The 21904-nt window shown below is 40.6% G+C and overlaps 2 protein-coding genes across 2 annotated transcripts in view; both read left to right on the forward strand.

Moving 5' to 3' along the window:
- LOC143328944 (solute carrier family 22 member 13-like) overlaps positions 1-516 on the forward strand; it is a 5160-nt gene extending 4644 nt beyond the window's left edge. Inside the window, exon 10 of the mRNA XM_076744472.1 lies at positions 447-516. Within this exon, the coding sequence (XP_076600587.1) occupies positions 447-516 (70 nt within the window). The remainder of the gene's footprint in view (positions 1-446) is intronic.
- Positions 517-5989: 5473 nt separating this feature from the next.
- LOC143329223 (solute carrier family 22 member 13-like) lies at positions 5990-19171 on the forward strand. The gene is made up of 10 exons (XM_076745029.1): positions 5990-6364; positions 6452-6555; positions 7595-7749; positions 8403-8571; positions 8658-8778; positions 9580-9674; positions 11215-11429; positions 11520-11628; positions 11730-11936; positions 18958-19171. The coding sequence occupies exons 1-10, from the start codon at positions 5990-5992 to the stop codon at positions 19169-19171; spliced, it is 1764 nt and encodes a 587-aa protein (XP_076601144.1).
- Positions 19172-21904: the final 2733 nt, after the last annotated feature.

Genomic DNA, 21904 nt, shown 5'->3' on the forward strand with positions numbered 1-21904 from the left:
TCCCCAAGATTTATCACTGCATGCGTGAATTAAATAAGTCTGTAAATCTGTTTGTTGTGTATGCTTCAGGGGTTAAACAGGAAAAGCCTGCTGACCCATGTGTGAAAGCCTGCATTCTGAAGACTTTGTTTGAATTAATGCAGTAATTATTTTAAAGACACATAATTTATTGTCATTGTTGTATTTTTATCTTTGAATTGTTGACCATTATTAGCTACTTGTAATCAATCTGAAAAGTACAACACATCATCAAATATGAAAACATGAACCAGGAACATCTTCCATTTTGAGGATGAAGAAAGGACTACCAAACAGCTTTCATTTTGTTCCTGTAGTTTTGTTGAGAGAAAGATTTGAGCGAAATTTATTATAGAAACGGTAACATATAATACACTGGGACGCTGTTCAGTTGAACTAACTTTTCCATGTATTCCATTTTTCCATAGAAACAAGATCACCCTGAAGAGCCTAAGCAAAGCAAACAAGCCTATACACAGCAAATCTAGCAAACTGTAGTCTGAATACTTCCATGACTTTCCTGTTGTAGTAGATACTCAGCATGGTATTACTAATTGATCAGCTGGTTTGTCTGTTCAAGGCCCCATTTACATGGAATTTGCTGTAGATACTCATTGTTTTCAGAATAACTCTAAAACGTACTAGTGCTTTAATGTTTTCTGTTTTGGACACTCCATAATTTTTCTTGTTGTGCCATCCTCAAGCAAAATGTCATCTTTACCCACAAGATATCTCAAAATGCTAAGAGCTGATACCTTTGGAAGTTATTGCATTCTCCATTCATGCTCACAAGGTGACAGACCCTTTTAATTTCGGTGACACCATGGCTTTAACTTTATTCTCCATTCAGATCTCCTTTAGCTTCTACAAAGTGGGCACTAGTCTACCTGGGGTCCGTACAAAACAAGAACAATAAAAAGACAACAATCAGAGTCACATAGTGTCAACACAAAAGCACAATACATACCAATATGAAATATCTGTGGCCTGTCCCATCTTGGAGATTATGCAATCAATCTTTTCAGAAAGTAAATTATTTAACGCTCAACTGACTTTACTTCTTGTGCCATCCTCAGCACAAATGTTCTATTTTCAGTCAGTCAGTTACTCAGTTTTCACAGTATTTACCTTGAAGTAGCAATGGAAATCAATTCCCAACTGTTTTTTTTTTTTGTTTTTTTTTCTGAGATCTGGTTTCCTGATCCATATCTGAAATATGATTTGTAAAGTTCCCAATAAAAACTGTTTACAGTGGTGTTGGTGGATTTTTCTGAATGACAGGCACATTGTGGAAAAATATGCCTTCGGGAAATCACAGCTTCTCAAATGTAATTTTTTAAATCCTTCATTGTAGTTGGGCGATGGCACACATCTCAGCAGTGGAAACGTGAAACATCTGCACATGAAATGGAAACTATCTGCAAAGAGGTAAATGTTAGATATGCTTTTTTTGTGCCGCTGGGGAAAATTTTGTTGTAACAGACAGCAAGATACAAAGATACAAAGAAAAAAGACATAGAAAAACAACAAATAGACAACATAAGAGTATGAAAATAATACTGAATTGAGAAGGATGGTTCAGTTTCAAGATGGAAGATTTTGAATTGCACTATTGCAGTTGAAAAATATATAGCACAGTAGAAAATATACAAGCACTGTGAAAAATATTGCACAGGATAAGTTGCGCAGATGTAATGATCTTACCATATGTTGACATAAATAACAGGGTAATGCACAATGTAGGTTTGTGATGTAAAACAACATCAACACAGTGCTACATTAAAAGTGCTGGAGTTTAACAGTCTGACTATTGTTGGAATGAAGGACCCGCGGCAGTGTTCCTTCTTACACAGTGCGTGGAGCAGTCTGTTGCTGAAGGAGCTGCTTAGGGCCCCCACTGTCTCATGCCGGGGGTGAGAGGGGTTGTCAGTGATCGATGTCAGCTCAGCTAATATCTTCCTCTCACCCACCTCCTTGATGGTGTCCAGAGAGCAGTCCAGGACAGAGCCAGCTCTCCTGACGAGTTTGTTCAGTCTTTTCCTGTCCCTCTCAGAGCTTTCACAGCCCCAGCAGATCACTGCATAGAGAATTGCAGATGCCACCACAGAGTCATAAAGTGTTTTTAACAGTGTCTTGCACACTCCAAAGGAACTCAGTCTTTTTAGCAGATGGAGATGGCTTTGGTCCTTCTTGTACAGGACATCTATGGTCCTCTCCATGGCCTCAGATGAGAAGTTAAGGCTACCGGCCTGGGGTCTGGGGTGCACAATCTGTGGTCTTTGGAACTGGAACCATACAAGAAGTTTTCCTCAGAGCTGGAACTCTCTCCAGAGACTGATGCCATCAGGGACTGTAGCCTTCCTCCTTGGGCTATTGCTGTTGAGTGCTGATGTGAGATATCTTAAGCATATTCTTTGCTTTTATTGAACTGAGGGATTTGAGTACTGTTTTTCAGGACTCAGTGTCAGTACTTTACTTGCTTTACAAAATGTATACTTCTGTACTCATGTTAAATTTGAAATGCAGGACTGCAGTATTTGAGTACTTTCCAAAATATGACAAAATATGACCAGGTCGCAAACCAAACCATTGTTAGGAGTGATAACAGCTTGATTCAATAAGTAAAATTACTGTAAAAAGCGATCCATTTCAAAGACAGGGCAGCAACCTGGAATATTTTAAATACTATTAAGATAGCACCACCTCCTGGTCTGTTGACATAGCTATATAAGTAAAGTCAAATTAAAGAGCATTCAGCAACCCCAGATCCTGCTTGTGATGGTAAACACATCTATAGAGATGTTTGCTAAGATGCTTTTATTTTTTTCATATTCTATTCATTTGTAGGGGACCAAGTACAATAGTTGGTGCCTGTCTAAAGGTAGTGTTCACATAGACCTGTTGAGAAGATTTGGATTCATCTTCTTGTATGGCATGCCAGTTAAATCAAGGTTTTAATTAGGGAGTATGAAAAACAAAGGTTAATTGAAAAATATGGAACATGGAAAAAACAATCAGATTCATATGAGAACTAATTCTGTGTATGTCCAGAAGAGGGCGCTGGTCTATTGCAGGTTATATTGAAGACAAACTGGCTGGGCTTCCATCCAAATGTATCAGAAATTTTAACTGATCTTCAAGAAAATTGGCGAAAGAAAATGCAAATGAATGTTGGTTTCCATCCACTACCATTATGTGATTACTAGAAGTTGGATTATCAAGAAAAGCATTAGATGGTGCCAATTAGTAATTGAAAGAGCAGCAGTTAAACCTCAAACTGTTAAAAAAGAGAAAAACTTGATGAAAATATGACACTTGTGGGCTATTGTAAAGAGGCTTCTTCCGTTCTGACTGGTGGGGAGTCGCAGGCTTTTACCCTCTTGCTTGAAAATAGAGAGTAAGCTGGGACCTAAGATTGGATGGGTTTTGAGGAATTCCATCACATGGACTACAGGAGGGACAGGTGTGAGCTACAGTGTTTATGAGGATCTGCAGAGAGATGGGAGCAAATTCAGACAATGAAATAGGAAGGCTGAATCGTGTGGCATTCTTCCACAGACACTGGAAAATTGGACTTCAGACCATCGATCTTGCCTATAAAAAATGAGAAATTTCCACAGTCAACAGAAGATGAGGTGGGAATATCGGGAGGAGGGGGATTTACAAGCAGGTTAATAGTGCTAAACAGGAACTCTGGGTTAAAAAGCTGAGACCTGTTTAAAAAGGCAGCAAAATTGTCAACAAAAGGGATATCTTTATTCCTGCAGTAACCCTTTAGCCAGATGTGAAGTTGGCATAGGCGACTGCATTTCACGTGACCAAAATAGGGATGGGGTGGGGTGGGTCGACTATAACAAATTACCTTGTTTCCAGTGTCCAGCACAGCATCCACAAGGTGCACATAATCCATTTTGAGGATCTCTGACTGTTGTTTTTTTAAGTCATTTACGCAGACATAGACGATGACTTCAGTTGACTCTGCTTGAGTTGTGAGTTTTAATAGGTTGCAGAGCAGTGGGTGTGATGTCCTTCATGAAGGCAGCTGGATAGCAGAGGGTTTGGCCACCATGCACCCCTACATGCCATAGAGGTGCCGATATCTAGCACTGCTGATAGGCGCTATGCCAAGGTGACGGCAGAAGGCAGGAGACCAGGTGGAACAGCAGCTGTGGAGTCCCCCCAGACCCCCCTGAGGACCGGGCAGACATTCAAAAGAGTGACAGCAGGACAGTTCAGACAGGCGGCACTCTGGTCTTTACAGCCAAGCCTACCTCTGGTGGCACTGGAGGCAGAGGGTGGTTGGTTCAAGGAGAGGTCAGTGGCTTGAGAAGGGAGACCTGGCCAGAAGACAGACGGTTGCCTAGGTGGTGACTGACTTTAGAGTCTGGTCCATCCCCAATGACCCATGCTTGAAGTTTATTGTTCAGCTAAAGAGGCTCAAATGAGAACGGCGGGAAGGAGAATTTAGGATGACCTATGCTACTCTTGACCAGCACCCATGGCTCCAAACTGTGTGGAAGGAGTGGAACAAGCTTGGGACTTGGTTTAGCCCTGAAGAGGGTCCATGTGTTGTTGCCTGAAGACAGGACCATGGCTGAGAGGATCCGCTTCCCTCCGCTGGTAGCAATGACACTTTGCACTTTGCACTCAGTGTAAGATAGAGCCCAAAGTAATAGTCATGCAGAAATTTAGAAAAGGTCACTAAATAACACCCAAGTGTTTGGATATCCCAGTGAGCACTGTTAATCAGTAGTGAAGAAACAGAAACCGTCCCTCAAACCTCAGCGTCTCCAACAATCCGGCAAATACACTGGAGGGGCTACAGAGGTCAGTAACTGAGAGTATAGGTGTACCAGTCAATCATATCAAGGGATTTGCATAAAATTAGCCTGTATGTAAGGCTGGCTAAAAAGAAGCCATTATTCAAGAAGAAGACACCACAACACACCTGGATTTTGCCAGAAAGCATGAGAATGACCCAGCTAGCATGTGAGAGAATTTCTCTCAATACTTTCTCTCAGAGAAAGTATTGAGAGACCAAGAAATGAGACCAAGAAAGAGTTTTTTGGACAAAATTAAAAGCTGCATATGTGATCCAAACCTAACATTTCCTCAACAAACACCATGCCCACATTGGAGTAGGGTGGTGGTAACAATACTCTGGGGATACCTTTTCTCAGCAGGGAATGGGCATTTTGTTAGAATTGAAGGACAAAATACAGGGAGACATTACAAGAGAACCTGTTTAGCATGCTACAAAACTGTAGCTTCAGAGGAAGTTCACCTTTAAGCAGGACAACAAGCCCAACCACAAGACCAGAGCAATACAGGTGGTTAAACAGTAACTTTTTATTTTACAGTGGCCAAAGTGCAGACATCAGTCTGATTGAGAATCTGTGGCACTTGTGGTCGACAAATGCCATTCAACCAATGTGAAGAACCTGGAACAAACGTGCTTCAAAGAATGTGGCAAAAACACTCCAAAATAGTGTGCAAAGTTGATAACCCAAATGACAAAAGCTGTCATTGTAGCAACATGGCTCTACCAAGCGTTAATGTGTAGGGGATGAATACTTACGCAAGCAGCATTTTTCCTTAAAAAGGTCTGTTGAAGAATAATTCATTTTACCTTTGAAGAATTACTTATTTACTGATATGGGTTTGCAATGAAAATACTGAACGGAAAAACAAGTCTGATATCTTTAAAGAAGGTGGAATACTTTTGCAAGCAAGAGTAAAAGCATGGAGACAAAATGTCACAATAACATTCGAACTAACAGATATTCTTCAAAATGAACTTAAGGTAACACATTTTGCTCCATTCAGATATATAACAGTTAAATATTAACCAGTCACCTTGATATTAAAATGTTACATAGTTAAGTTAAAAATCAGTGGATTAAACAAATGGTCGATATTTAAACCTAAGGTGCAATCTTTTTAAACACAAAGTAAGATAACCAACATCGACATGGCTGATTTCGGAGAGATCCTGAGGAACATTGGAGAATTTGGATTATTCCAGCAGCTTAATCTGTTTGCACTTGCTTTACCAAATATCTGTCAGTCTTTTCTGTTAGCAAGCCTGCTTTTTATTGAGTCAGATCCAGAACGACACTGTAACACAGACTGGATCCTTCAGGCTCACTCTAACCTGACCACAGATGAGCAGCTGAACCTGACGGTGCCCCGGGAGGAGGATGGGACCTTCAGCAGGTGTCGGATGTTTGTCCCTGTGGACTGGGACATCAGTGCCATCAGGGAGTACGGACTCAATGAGACCACGGGGTGTCAGAATGGATGGGTGTACTACAACATGCTATATAAAACTACCATAGTCACTGATGTAAGTAAAGACTGTAGACTAGCAGGCATTTTTTTTTTCCAATTACCTTCATGAAATGTTTCAATAAAAACTGTATTTTTTTAACAGTTCAATCTAGTTTGTGACAAGGCCAACTTGGTGGAGGAGATACAGGCAGTGTTAATGGCCGGTGTTGTTGTTGGTTCCCTTATATTTGGACCTTTTGCTGAATCGTAAGTATATTTCATGAGTTATGGTCAAGTCAGTTAATCATATTTGTATAGCCCAAATCACAAGTCAGTCAAGGGCCTTTACAATCTGTACAGAATACGACACCCTCTACCCTTAGAACCTTGATTTGAGGATTGAACCCTCCCCAGACTGGACACATGTGCAACAGATGTCAAGTGTACAGAACAGACAAACATAAATTTGAACATGGGCAATCAGGATGACAAAATTATAGACTGTAAGCATATGTGAAGAATATGGATCTGTGAGGACATCAAGCAACTTCACGGATCAGATGTATAAAGTAGGGGTCAACTGATGTGGTTTTTTGTTTGGACAAACCAATATTGATAATTAGTTATCAAGGAGACTAACCAATATCTGGCCCAGATGTACATTTGTAGTAGAAATGAAAATCTTAGTGTCAAGACTTTGAATAACCAGTGGTCAAATGGAAGTAAGTACATTTACAGTCAAGTTAAATGAACTACACTCAAGACTCAAGTTAGATTTTGAATGTAGGACCTTCATTTATTTTCATGCTGTGGCATTGCAACTTTTACTGAAATAAAAGATCTGAGTACTTTTTCACCACCAAGAAAACTCTGACACAAAACTTTGTTTAAAAACACATGTTTAATTAAATACTGTGAAAGTGACCTTTTCAACATTATCTTAAAACTACAGCGCCATTCCACCAGTATTTCTTACAAAGTTAACTGAACATTTAAAGTTCCCATGAGGTCAAACCATACCATTACAGTATTGTCTGTCCACCTCACCTAATTTTACTCTTCTGCTCTCATCCACTAAAATGATATAAAATCTACCATCTGTCAGAATCTGTGTAAATGCAGCATTAAAGACAAACATTTCCCAGTTTAAGCAAATCATAAGTCATCAAGCTCATGATTGCTCTTTCTGTCAATCTCTTCATTACTTGTCACATAACCAGCTGCTCTCTTAATTTAGTGTGTTTATCATCAACTGTTCTTGAATGATAGTCAACTGAATCATTTTGTTCATCTCTTTCTGTTTCAGATTTGGTCGCAAACGAGCAACTCAAATTCCACTTCTTATATGTCTCATATTTGGTCTATTAGTAGCGCTATGCCCCAATGCCTACTTATATTTAGTAGCGCAGTTCTTGATGGGATTTGGAGCTGGAGGATTTCATGTCAACTGTATTATACTGGGTATGTATACTGAGCTTACGTATGTAGGACAGGGTAGCAACTGTTGACTGTTTTCATCATTGGTTATAATCGCCAATTCATTTTTATTCAGTCTATGAAATGTAACTGGTGAAAAATGTCCATCAAAGTTTCTTAGAGGCCAAGTTGACATTGTTTAGATTGTTTTGTATGAACACTTGTTCAATTTCTGAAGTTTACTGACTCTTGAGATTAATGAAACAGGATAATGTTTTGTTTTAGAGGCATGACTGGCATGTCCACCGTGTGGAAACCTGGATGCTATCAGAGTTTAGCATGGCTTTGACCTGGTCTTTATTGGACTTGAACAACAGAAAATAGCGTAACATTTACCAAATGCATAGGTTCGTCTTAAAAAGGTTAATCTTAAAATTTTCCCCATCATGTGTTATATGAGGACTTACTAGTAACTATCAATGCCATTCAAGAATTATGCTGTGACTTAATTTTCATGTCTTGCATGGCCATGTTGATAATTCTGACTTTGTACCTAAGGTGTGTAGCTTTGGCCTCAGTCTTTCAGCACAATGTTATGAAGATGGTCATTAAAAGCATAACTCCTTTCCTGCACTTGTTTTACATGAGTGATTGTTTTCATGTAATTGACAAAAAATTGTATGTTTCTTTCATTGCAGCCACTGAATGGGTCGGAGTGTCCAAACGATCATGGGGAGCATGTGTTTGTCAGATATTTGGTGGAGTTGGACAGTGCATCCTCTCTGGTGTGATATACCTCATCCGAGACTGGAGACAGGCTCAGCTAATTGCAGCTGCCATACTTCTGTTGCCTGCTATCTACATCTGGTATGCATTAACTTTTTAACAGCCCTTCTTTGGTTTATTTGTAAATGATGAACTATTTAATGTGTCACTTTCTTTGTCTCTATCAGGTTTATTCCAGAGTCAGCCAGATGGTTGTTAAGCAGAGGACGGACAGAAGAGGCTAAACAGTTGATTGTCAAGGCAGCAGCCATCAACAAACACACTGTGCCAGAGTCTCTGCTGAAAAATGTACGAAGGCGTAAATCTGCCACATGTAGCATTTAAGCATGTATTTTCTATTAGATTTTCTATGACACATGTATAATAACTGACACCAAATGAGATCACTGGTGAAATTTCCCTTCGGACAATCCTTCCAAGGGACCCCCTGAAGAGCTTGTTGATGAGCTGGTAGAGTCACCAACATTGGGTCCTCTATTAAAGTGTTTCTCAACCTCTTTTGAAAGTTCTACAATGAACATGTGGTCATCCATGCTCAAGTCAGTGGATACCGATTCACTTGAATCTATATTTTGTTGCTTATTTATTTATTTATTTATTTAATTGCCTCTTATTAATTCATTGAGAAAGAGATTTTTAATTTGATATTGCTTTATTTTGTTATTATTAGTTATTAATACATTCAATAACTTTTTATTTGTTCTTTTTGTCTGTTGTATTAATGCACGTTTTTAGTAAAATATGAATTACTTGATACTCAAAAGTATACAGGATGTGTGTAGTTAATACATTTTCTGTGTTACATTAGATAATTAAATAATGAGAAACTTTACAGCCAACACTGCTCCCAGGAGACCACACAGACAGATAATGACAAATTCACTTGTGTGATATCAGTGTGTACTAAACTGTGCAATATCCGTATTTCCTATGTGCAATAATGTGATTTCAACCATTGCCTGCTTTTACTAATTCTATTGTTTACTCATGTGTTATGTTGTGTGCTATCCCGTTTGCTGGTAACATTGCAAATTTCTGTGCTGTGGGATTAACAACAGATTATTTTATCTCTTAATGTTTCTGCCACAGATTGCAGTCAAAGAAAATGTGAAAAAAGGAGGTATAAAAACAATTTTTAGATCACCTCTACTGACCAGATATTTCTTCATTGTTGCATTGGCATGGTAAGTTGACATGATGAATTAACAGTTCTGTATTAATACTGATCACTAGTATTATAACCTATGATTTATAGTCATTTTATGGTAGCACACTGTCACAGTCCTGTCTGGTTTGTTGTTTTCTGGCTTTTTTCAGCCAGCTAGCATCCAGCATGCCAGACTCCAGCTAGCTCGGCCTGTTCCTTTTCCTGAGTTTTTCTGTTAGACAGCCTCCAGACTGCTTGCCTCCAGCCAGTTCACCAATTTGCTACCACAACAGAACAGTCAGTTTCCTGTCTGATTCTACCCTGGAGCCACTTTCTGCTATGTTTCCAGAAGGAAGCGTTACTCTTCTCAGCTGCCCAGCTCCTCATTCTCACTGCTGCCCAGCACAGTGAAGATCCTGCTCCCCAAGCCAAGATCTCTCTTCTCCCCTTTGTTCTTTTGTCAGTCGACATCTCTTCAGCCCCTGGGTTGACCAACAGCACACTGGTTCCTGAATCTGTCAACAGTACACCTTTTCCTGACTCCTAGTCGACAGTCCAGCTGACTCCTGTTCTTGGTTCTGAGTTGACAGTATCTGCTCCTGGTCTGGCCTACACCCACTCTTTAGCTGTGATAGTCTTCCATGCCCATGCAGCAAAACCTCCTATTCCTGCAGAGCAGCAGCAAATTCTTGTTCTTGCTGGGCTGCAATGGTCTCCTGTTCCTGCAGAGCAGCAGCAATCTCCTCCACTGGCTCACCTGCACATCTCCCTGTCGCCAGCCTCCAGTCCTGCTGCTCTGTTGCTGGCTTCCAGCTGCCAGATCCCATTCTTGACCTCCAGCCTCATCACCAACCTCCAGAGTGCTCCTACCTACACTTCCAGCCTCCTGCCTGACCTCCAGAGGACTTTGGCTTTCACTGTAGGCCTCCTGTCTGTATAAAATACTGTATACTCCTTGGTGCCATGTTTCCACCGCAGCCAGACAGACCTGGAGCCGATAAATATGCATGATGACAGAGTCATTTGACCTGGGAGTAATTTCCAATTGTACCCCACAAAAGCCAGATGTTGGTGCGTGTTAGGTAGATATTAAAGCCTCCTTCATATTGGACAAAGAACCCACTCTCTACCAGATAACCTTGGACTTTGCTCTCTTTCAGATTCTGTCACTCCCATCTGGCTTACAATCACCTCATTCCCCTCACCTGAGCCTCACCGTCCATCTCCCCACGTGCACCTCATTTCCTCATAAGCCCTGGGACACAAATATCAGTCCCTTTTCCTCAGTCAGTAGACAGATCATTGTAATTCCTTTGTTGCCATGTTGCTTTGCTTTCAAGTGACTCATCCCTGCACTTCCCATCTGTTAAGTTACCTGTGTCTGCCTGCATGCTTATATGCATATTCAACTGATCATTAAATCATTGAAGTCTTCCTTCTGCCTCGACTATCAACATTTGGGTCCATCTCCTGCTGCCTCACACATCAATCACAAATCTAGAACAACTAAGCAGCTGTTTAAAAATCAGTGTACATCTGTTGTAGATGTTCTATAATGTGCTCGTCTTGTTTTTAAGGTTTTCATTGAGTCTTGCCTACTACTGCCTGTACTTGAACATGGCAAACTTGGGTCTGGATATCTTTGTGACACAGCTCATGTTTGGCGCTGCTGAAATATCGGCTAATTTACTCTCCATGTGGCTGTTGGAGGTTTTTGGGAGAAGGATTTTGTTCATTTCAACACATCTGACTGGAGGACTCTTCTGCATACTTATATTAGCTGTTCTCCAAGGTAAACCATTTGGTTTGGTTAGCAAAATGACAGTTTCATGTTCTTGTCCTGTTTATCAAGGCTAATTGTTTTGTTTTGTTTTGTTTTCAGGACATGCCACTGCTCTCTTGTGTTTAGTTGTTGCAGCACGTTTTTTCCTGATCTGGGCTCTTTCTGTATGTGCTGTATTTCTACAGGAGCTGTTTCCAACATCTGCTAGGTAGGTGTCAGGCTAATGAGACATATTTAAAAACGATGTCCATAAATTTATTAACCTACTCAGGTGTTCAAGTGTTAACTGTTATAACGTCCGTCTTTCAGACAAACGGCCACAGCTTTAGGAGCCATGTCAGCAAAAGCAGGTGCATTACTGGCTCCACTGCTCAACATCTTGGCCATATACCACTGGTCCATACCCACCACAGTCTTCAGCAGCCTTACACTGGTCTGTGGAGCCCTCGGCTTTCTGCTTCCTGAGACCAGGAGAAAAGAGCTTCCTGACTCAGCTGATGAGGCCGAAACCAAGAGGTGGGCAAATGTGTTACTTCATTTTATATGTTGTTGGACAAGTTGATATCTCTCAATTTTCACCACTTCCTCCCTTGATATCTCTCATCTGTCCTTTGTCCTTCAGAGATGATGTCTCCACAAGAAGAGAAGACCTGAAATTAACAGAATTTTAGACATGTGTCTGATTGTTTATTTTTTTCAAACAATACATCAGTCATCACTTATTGTACATCAGTGTTCCCAACCTGTGATGTGAGGTCAGTAGAGATTACTAAATTTTAACGGGCAACAAACCAAAAAGGGTGGGAACCACCGACTTACATCATACCTTGCCAACAGACCTGAAACAGTTGTAATAATTTGGAGCCATATATACATGTTTTGTACACATATTTTCTATATTTGCCTTGTAATATACTGATAGCATGTTGCAGCTCATACTTTGATTGTACCAACAGTACACTCACTCTAGCAACATAAATAATTGCCTACACGTTTCAGTACCAGGTATATAGTATTTCCATATATACAAGGTACCACTATTCCATAGACAGTGCAGTTAGCATCAGGTACTCAACTTCATTACTTCAAAATACACGAACAGACTGTTCTCCAAATAACCATTTATTATTTTATATCAATAATAAACATGCCTATTTACCAATAACCCCGATCCTAAAAAGGTTGTGATGCTGTGTAGAACATAAATGAAACAAAATGTGACAGCTCGCTGATCCTTTTTGACATTTACTCAGTTGAAAACAGAACAATATACAAGATAATGTATTTAATGTTTTACCCCATCAGATTCAATGTTTTTTGTAACTATTTGCTTATTCTGAATTTGATGCAGCAACACATTTCAAACAAGCTGGGACAGGAGCAACTTAAGACTGGGAAAGTAGAGGAATGCTCCAAAAACACCTGTTTGGAACATTCCACAGGTAAACAGGTCCATTGGTAACAGGTGATAGAATCATGATTAGGTATGAAAGGGGCATCCTGGAAAGGCTCAGTCATTCACAAGCAAGGAAGGAGAGAGGTTCAACACTTTGTGAACACATGATTGTATTCATGTTTTACACATGTCCTGACTTTTTTGGATCACGGTTGTATTCTGTTGAAGATAATATAAATAGTGTGTATTCAGCAGCTTTAAACATCCTTTGTGTCCAGATTATCAACTTAATACGCTACATGTCCAGAAATTGTCTAACCAATGTTCTGTCTGAACTGAATGTCTTTTAAATGTTTTAACAATGAATTATTTACAAGATAATCCTGATATGCACATAAAATCAATCATGCAGCACCTCTGTGATCACTATTACATTATGACATCCCACCCTGATGCCAATATCCACTTCAAAATCAGTCCCAATGATCCAGTTAATGTCCCAGTCAGAACTGGATGGATGTAGTTACTAGTACTAGTTTTTATACTTAGATGTTCATGTAATGGCTGTCTGATGGCAGAGATTTCAAAACCAAATAAATTAAATCAAATGTTGTATTAAAGAAATAAAGACACATGGCTCTGCTTTTTTCGTAACATTAAATGATCAATAGTTTCTTCCTGTTTTGTAAGAGAGGGTCTGACAGGAACATTATTAGACATGCAAATGTCACCATCTCACCACCATGTCAGCCACATTGTAAGAGTCTGACAAGAACCATTTTTGACCGGGGACACAACATCCCCATCCTCATAAAGTTTGCTGGGCTACTATGAGGGACTCATACCTGAAAAGGGGAGAATCTGAATGAAGGATCCAGATGTGCAAACTTTCCTCAATAAATTGTACAATGACTGGAGGGAGGAAGTGAGGTGGCCCTTAATGTAGCTCAACAGCGCTATGTTTCCTCCTGCTGGAGCCCTGTGGTCACTCCTACTTTTACTACTACTACTACTACTCCTGTTGTTAGGATGACATTTTCCCAATAAAATAAAAGTCAGTCAGTCTTGAACGTAAGAAAAGATCAAAACACTGTGCTCCAGCTGCTGCAACTGACAGTACACATTATAACTGTAAAAATGTGTCTTTTCCTGAACATTTACCTTAACCTCACTTGAATACGCAATCAGGTCAAGGACAGATGTAAAAGAGAATTGATAAGGACTTAGGAAAAGACAAACAACTTCTGTTGGGTCTGCCAGGGTTTGCTGTCCGAGGCAGTGGGAGGGCTTATCTCCTTTCCTTTGGTAAAGGATGGTCATGTGTACTCTATGCCAAAGGGGATAAGAAAGGAAGCACTGAACCACCTTTCTTTAACATTTAGACAATTCAACCAGCTCTTATCACGGCTTAACTCTTTGCAAGAAAGCAAGCACGTTTCCAAAAATGTCCATCCATTGCTTTTAGAGCCTCGTGAAATAGCGGTGTTACGGCCAGCGCCAGCTCCCCTGTTTCTTGTGTGGTTTCCGCTGTGTGTGTGTGTGTGTGTGTGTGTGTGTGTGTGTGTGTGTGTATATACATATGTAGAGTAACCTGTGTGGAACCTCGTCGCCTGTTGGATGCCTGAAGAGGGAGGCGTGGACCGACGGACGAGGTTGTGATTGGTGCGGCGGCGTCCAGGACAACCAATCGCCAGCTGCCAGCACCAATATAACCTGGCCAAACGAGGCAACGGGGCAGCTGATGTGCAGCACGCCAGATTGAACTGTGTGGTCCTTGTGGCAGCGCAAGCCGTGTAAATTGCTGAGAGCAAAATAGAACTGTGTGAAAAATAGGAATTTGGATGCTGACTCTTGTGTATTTATGTTTTGTTTTGTTTGAAGTTTGGTTTCATTTTTCGTTCATAAGCCAAGAAGTGTTTGGTTACGTTCTCCTTTTGAGGACCCGCTTTGTGTTTTATTACTTTTATGGTTTGAGCAGCATCCACCCACCCACTTCCTTTGTTTGCCTCAGTTTTCAACTTTACATCTTTTTTTTTTTGCAAACTTATCAATAAACCTTTTTATTTATACCAAGTACCACCGGTTATTATGTTGCTTCCCTTCCCCCTCGAGCCGGGGTCGTAACAAGCGGCCTGCCCTGGAGTTTAGTATGAACTATATGAGATGCTGTCTGGTGTTTACATTTATTCAAACTTCAAGGGGTCATCAAACAACACTGCCCCAGAGCTTAAAGTTGCAATTTTATTACAGAGTAATTATCAATCTGTACATGTCCAACAAGGAATTTTCATATCAGAATATTTAGAATTTTATTGTCTAGACTGTATACAGACATTCAGCAGTTAAATCACACTTAGTTATCACTCTTGAATCCCTGAGTTTATTCACTACTTATTCATTTATTCAACACTGTATACTCTGCTCTTCAGCTTTAGCTCCTATGGTCATTTGAGATGACAGGTGATACTGGCCAGCATCAATATTTTGAGCAAACTGTACAGACTTCCTAGTTTTGTCTAGATAAGCCTCCAGCCTGTTAGATATTGGAGTTTTGTTTGTTTTCGAGGTGGATGCCACATTTGTCTGTTCAGACATCTCGTTTGTGACAGTTTTACTCTTTACTACGGGGGGCAAAGAAAACTTGTGCGCTGTTGGAGAGATGCTGTCCTGTAAATGCCCTGATTTGGGTGGATCACTCCTGGTTTTTGTTTCCTTTGAGGGGAACTTCTCAGATGAGTTATAACGTGTTGTCTTAGATTGTTCCTTTACCTCTGAAATAAAGGAGCTTGACAATTAGTGAGAACACTTTATCTTTCATTTCTCCACCATGGTTGATCTGTAATTGGCTGTTGTCTGAAAAACTTGTATTAGATGTTTTGCCAGTGACAAAAATCGTATTTTTCACATGTGTCGGCTGCACTGTATTAACCCCAGTAGTCTTCTTCTCTGGTGGCCAGCTAATTCTTAGTTTGCCCTTTACATTAGCATCGCTGTTATACCCCAGCTCCCTTGCAGACAACTTTGTAACAAACACACCAGCAGAGGACTCTCTGGGGCTATCAGGTTTGTTTAAGGTGCTTTTTGTTATTTTGGGGGTGGACACAGCATCTGGCTCATTTGGGCCTTTTCTGAAGCCACTGATCTTTATGTTGCTTGTGCCCAAATCCTTCGTCATAATTCCCCTTCCTTGTAAAAAGCTGTTGGTAGTGAGAAATGCAGTAGAACTCTCCGTAAAGAGATGAATAGCTGTGTATGCTGCAATAAAGTAACATAAAACAAATATTGTGAACATATGGTTTAATTTTTGTATTGTTCAATAATTATTTGTGCCAGATCAGTTACTGTGAATGATTTCAATGCATTGGAGATTTGCAATCATAATGTCATTTATAAACTCTCTCTAAATTTTTTTTTTTTTGCTTAGTAATGTCCATATATTCATTTCATGTCAAAAATCATTGTATTGATTAGTGCAAATATCTTTGTTACTGTATGATTGTTGATTTGAGTCATTTTTATCATACTGTGAAAAGTATCTCACCTGAGCTTCTTGTGGACAAGTTTATTGGCCAATATTTTTTCCATTGGATAGACAGGTGTTACACAGGCAGAACACATTTCCTTGACTGGTAACTGAAACTGTGATGATAAAACAAATTAAGTTTAAGGTAGCAAAGATTTTGCTGTATATTAAACATTTGAATGTGGACGATCAAATCAACTAATGGAAGGAGGCGGAAAGAGAGGACTTTTGAAATTTCATGTAAGAGTGTGAATTCCTTGCATTGTGTAAGACTTTTACAATTTTTTGAGGACTCAGAGGCAGCAGATTCCTGTCCCAGATCACTATTTTCATCATGGCAACTTTGAGGATTGCTTTCTGTTTTTGGTTTAAATGTTGACATGGGTGACTTTGGTTGTCCAGCAGGCCTTCTGGCAGCTGAGTTAATGGAGATAAATGACAGGGAAGACTGGGAAGACAACTGTCTGATGAGTGGCTTTGTGCGCAATTGTCTGGGCACTTCTTGTTTAGACGGACTTGAATGTGAAACCGCTTGCATATTCACATCAGATGGATCTTTGATTTGACCTGAGTTGGCCTTGCTTGACACTAGTGTTGTTTTTGGCGGCCTGTTTTAATTTTAGTCTTAGTCTAGTCTTTGTGTCAAGCTGTCATTTTAGTTTTTATTAGTTTTAGTTACGTTCATACTCTTTTTAGTCTAGTCGAGTTTCAGTCGACTAAAAGTCTGAGCATTTTAGTCTTATTTTAGTCAGAATTACCCGTGACTATTTTCGTCTAGTTTTAGTTGACGAAAACTGATGACATTTTAGTCTAGTTTTAGTCAATGAAAATTGTATTTTAGTCTCTTTTTAGTAATGCAATTCTATTTAACCCGGTCAATATAGTATAAGTACCTGGTAGTATAGACGAAACCAAAATTTTCTTTTAGCCAAACCCAATTCACAATTCAAACAAGGTTCACATTCCGTTTTCTTTTCCACTTCTATGTAATGAAAGTGTGCCCAAATGTCGTTTCTTCTTTTTCTCCCAAAGACAAACCTCGGCTGACTGGCTGGCCATCGGTCCCATTCTCTGTGTCAGTTGTCCGTCGTTAATGCTAACCTTCCACGGCTGCATCTTCTAAATAATGCTGAGAGCGGGGATTGAGGAAGTGACATCACCAGCGACTGCGCAGTGCGACCTGATGCAGCCCCTGAAGTGAGACACAGGAAACAGAAATACTGCAAAATGATTATAACAACGTGACTAAACAAGACGAAATAACGTTATAACATTTTGTCTCGTCTCCTTTTAGTCAACGAAAATGAAGAGACATTTTAGCAGAGTTTTTAAAACCGCATTTAGTCCCGTTTTTATTCGTCAACAATATTGAATTATATATTTAATTATACTTATCGTCACATGGGCAGCATTTACGTTGTGTCTCGTGTTGTTTTCGTCACGTGATAAAGGTTCGTTGACAACGATATTTAGTCATAATTTTCGTTGACAAAAGCAACACTACTTGACACGATACTTATCTTCCGGATGTTGTTGGCAGGTTGAACGTTTTGCTCAGATTTTAAAGATTCATCAAATAGTCCTGATAACCCTGTGATGTCAGCCTCCGTCTTCAGATTGGAGACAGAGTACAAAGCCTTTTTAATTGCCTCTTCAATGTCAAGAAGTTTTGCTAATGTTTGTTCCTTCCTTCACCCGAGAGAACAGCTATGGAAAGCTACATTATTGACTCCTTGGTGGCACGCATTATCTGACCATTATCCTCACCAGGAGGGGCAGGCTTCTTCTTTGAGGGCAACAAGGATGGATCCCTGAGACCATGCATTGACTACAGACATTGCCATCAAGAACCTGTATCCACTCAGTCAAAATTCTACTCCATGTTTGTCTGTCTACATGGCCTTCCGAAGGACGTGATGTCAGATATAGGACCCCAGATTTCATCAGTGTTTTGGAGGGAGTTCTGCAGCCTGCTTGGAGCCATGACCAGTTTGTCATCTGGATTCCAACCCCAATCAAATGGGCAAACCGAGCGGATGAACCAAGAAATGGAGACGGTGCTACACTGCATGTTTTTTTTTTTTTCAAAATCATTCTTCCTCATATCTCACCCTATCACCCTTCCCGTGTTCGTATGGCTTCCAGCCCCTGCTCTCTTCCCAGCACAGGAGAGGGAGGTCTCCTGCCCCCCCGTTCAGAGGTTCATCCGCCGATGCTGCCACACTTGGTCCTGAGCTAGAGCCTCACTCCTCTCATAGCTATCTTGTCTCTAGTTGGTTCTCTGTCACCTGTGTGCGTACCTCGTTTTTGGTTTCCTGTTTGTTAGTCCCACATTGTGGTTTCCTTAGTTAGTTGATCTGTAGAGTTAATCTGTGTTCCTACCCACTTACCATGGAGTAGTAGAAATTTATGTTTAGGGCTGTGTTTTGTTGTACTTCAGGTTTTTGGTTGTACTTAGTGTTAATTGTTTGACTGTAATAAACCGTTTGTGTTTTGAATGGCTCCCTTGTTTCTCGTGCTGTTTGTTTCTGTCTCTTAGATCCAAACCAAAATTACCTTGCTTTACTAAATGTAACAGGTCAGAGGGTTTGGCTCTCTACTTGGGATCTTCCTCTCAGGATGGAGTCCAGGAAGATGGCAACCAGGTTTATTGGTCCTTTACCCATTCAGAGAGTCATCAGTCCCACAGAAGTAAAGTTGAGTTTCCCTCACTCCATGATAGTCCACCCTACTTTCCATGTCTCCCAAGTTAAACCTGTAAAGGAGAGTCCTCTCATGCCCATTGAGCGACCACCTCTACCTCCTTGGATCATTGATGGAGGACCCATCTAGTGGACGCCACCTATTATGCCCTCATCACTGGGGCTGGGGCCTTCACTACCTGATTGACTGGAAGGATTACGGTCCCGAGGAGAGGTCATGGGTTCCTTCTCACCACATTGTGGATCCTCGTCTCATCACTCAATTCCACCAACAACACCCAGATCACTGCACCAGGGCTCCTGCAGTCTTGGGAGAGAGAGAGAGCAGAGAAACCAAGGTGACACCACCACCCGATGAAGAGGAGTTATCCCCGACCAGGGCTCCTGCAGTCTTGTGAAGGAGAGAGCAGAGAACCGGAGTGGAACCACCACCCGATGGAGTTATCCTCAGAAGGAGTCAAACGAAGAGGATTCACTTTCCCCATGTCCATTTCTCTAAGAAGGCTATCTTGGGGCTTTAGGGTTGGTTTGAGTAGAGTAAACATGAGAATGGCAGGAGGGAGGATTTAGGACTCGTGGCTCCAAACTGCATGGAAGGAGTGGAACAAGCTTGGGACTTGGTGTAGCCCTGAAGAGGGTCCAGGTGTTGTTGCCTGAAGACAGGCCATGGCTGAGAGGATCGGAAGAGTCACGTTGTTGGGTGCAACACCTGATGAACAGGATGGCATCTCTGTTGCCACTGCAGGAGCAGCCCAGTGAGAGGTTTTTGGCTTATGCAGTAGCAATGGATAAAAAACCCAGGATTAGCTCATCCCTGTCTTAGAGATCCCACTTCAGCCATCTGATGTTGTCTTGTAATTGTGAATATACCGACAGGCAGTGTCCACAAACAACCATGATGAAGTTTAGGTGTTTCAGAGACCAGCGAGTGATAGTAATAGAAACCGGTCTAAAAAACAAACCTAGTGCTAGCTTAACTAATCAGGCAAAGGAGCAGTCACTCGTTAGAAAACAAAGTCCACAATCAAGGTGTCAGAAAGTAATCGGGCTGCACTAGTGTCAGCACCAGGTAGTATTGGAGTAAAGGAAAAGGTACCAGTCCACAAGCAGCAACAAAAGTTGGTCAAGTAATAGCCAGGTGAGACAAACAGAAGAAGCAATTTTGAACAGCATTATGGATGTGATGTCAGCAGTCAGATGAGCTTGAGTGGAGCACCCACCTCTGCCATCTTTCAATCCGCATCCGTCAGCAGCGCCATTTGACTGCATATGTGAAAATGGGGAGCACTGCTACGTATCCTTGTGTGCAACAAATGAGTGTACATGTGTTGTGAATCCACCGATGTAGGTGCATCTTACTATCACTCTAATACACTCTTTGAATAGCAGGAAAATACTGCACCGCTGACCTTACACCGGGTTTCTACTGGTCAATGGTGCAATGGCTTTCAGCTGCGCCAACAATGCTCTTGACTACACCTCATTTCAAGATCAGCACACCCATGGGCACACAGATGGGTGCAAGTACATTTATTACTTAAACAACATGGGCATTGGGTGTGAACATGACTGTGAGGGACCAAGCAGACAGGCATGAGGAGTCCATGTGGATTTTAACAAAAACAGATTTGTTTGGACAAAAAAAAAAATAAAAATCAATAAATAAAAGTTCTGGGCCCATAAAAGAGGTCAACTAAACAGAACTTAACTCAGGCTATTTTAACTTAAACAGACTGAACTGAATTGACCAAACCAAGACAAACAAAACAAAAATTAAAAGCTGCATGTGCAACAAACACCATGCCCACATTGGAGTAGGGTGGTGGTAACAATACTCTGGGGATACCTTTTCTCAGCAGGGAATGGGCATTTTGTTAGAACTGAAGGACAAAATACAGGGAGACACTACAAGAGAACCTGTTTAGCATGCTACAAAACTGTAGCTTCAGAGGAAGTTCACCTTTAAGCAGGACAACAACTCCAACCACAAGACCAGAGCAATACAGGTGGTTGAACATTAACTTTTTGTTTTGCAGTGGCCAAAGTGCAGATGTCAGTTTGAGAATCTGTGGCACTTGTGGTAGACAAATGTCATTCAACCAATGTGAAGAACCTGGAACAAACATGCTTCAAAGAATGTGGCAAAAACACTCCAAAATAGTGTGCAAAGTTGATAACCCAAATGACTAAAGCTGTCATTGTAGCAACATGTGAATTTCCCTTGTGGATGAATAAAGTATCTATCTATCTATCTATCTATCTATCTATCTATCTATCTATCTATCTATCTACATGGCTCTACCAAGTGTTAATGTGTAGGGGTTGAATACTTACGCAAGCAGCATTTTTCCTTAAAAAGGTCTGTTGAAAAATAATTCATTTTACCGTTGAAGAATTACTTATTTACTTACTTATATGGGTTTGCAATGAAAATACAGAACAGAAAAATCTTTGTATGTATCATGTACGTATGTATCATTTGCAATTTAAACAAATCTGATATCGTTAACATCCTAGGTCCTGGCGTCCAAACATGTGGACATCACATTTTGGGTTGTTTAGACCACAATACTAAATTTTGCTCTCCAAATTTAAAAAAAATGTCCTCATATGTGGACATCATTTTTCTCAGAAACTACATCATGTAAGAAGATAATTCTTTGTTTTTACACATTAATCAGGTCCCAATCAGCCCAAATAGCAAAGAGAAATTAAAAATGCATCCCATGCAAGAGTTGGGTCTTAGGAGGGTAAAGAGGGTGGAATACTTTTGCAAGTGAGAGCAAAAGTGCTGGCTAGGAGACAAAATGTCACAGTGACATTCTAACTGACAGATATTGACCAGTCATCTCTATATCAAAAT

This window comes from Chaetodon auriga, chromosome 12 (assembly GCF_051107435.1).
Source record: "Chaetodon auriga isolate fChaAug3 chromosome 12, fChaAug3.hap1, whole genome shotgun sequence".
In the NCBI taxonomy this organism is placed as follows: Eukaryota; Metazoa; Chordata; class Actinopteri; order Chaetodontiformes; family Chaetodontidae; genus Chaetodon; species Chaetodon auriga.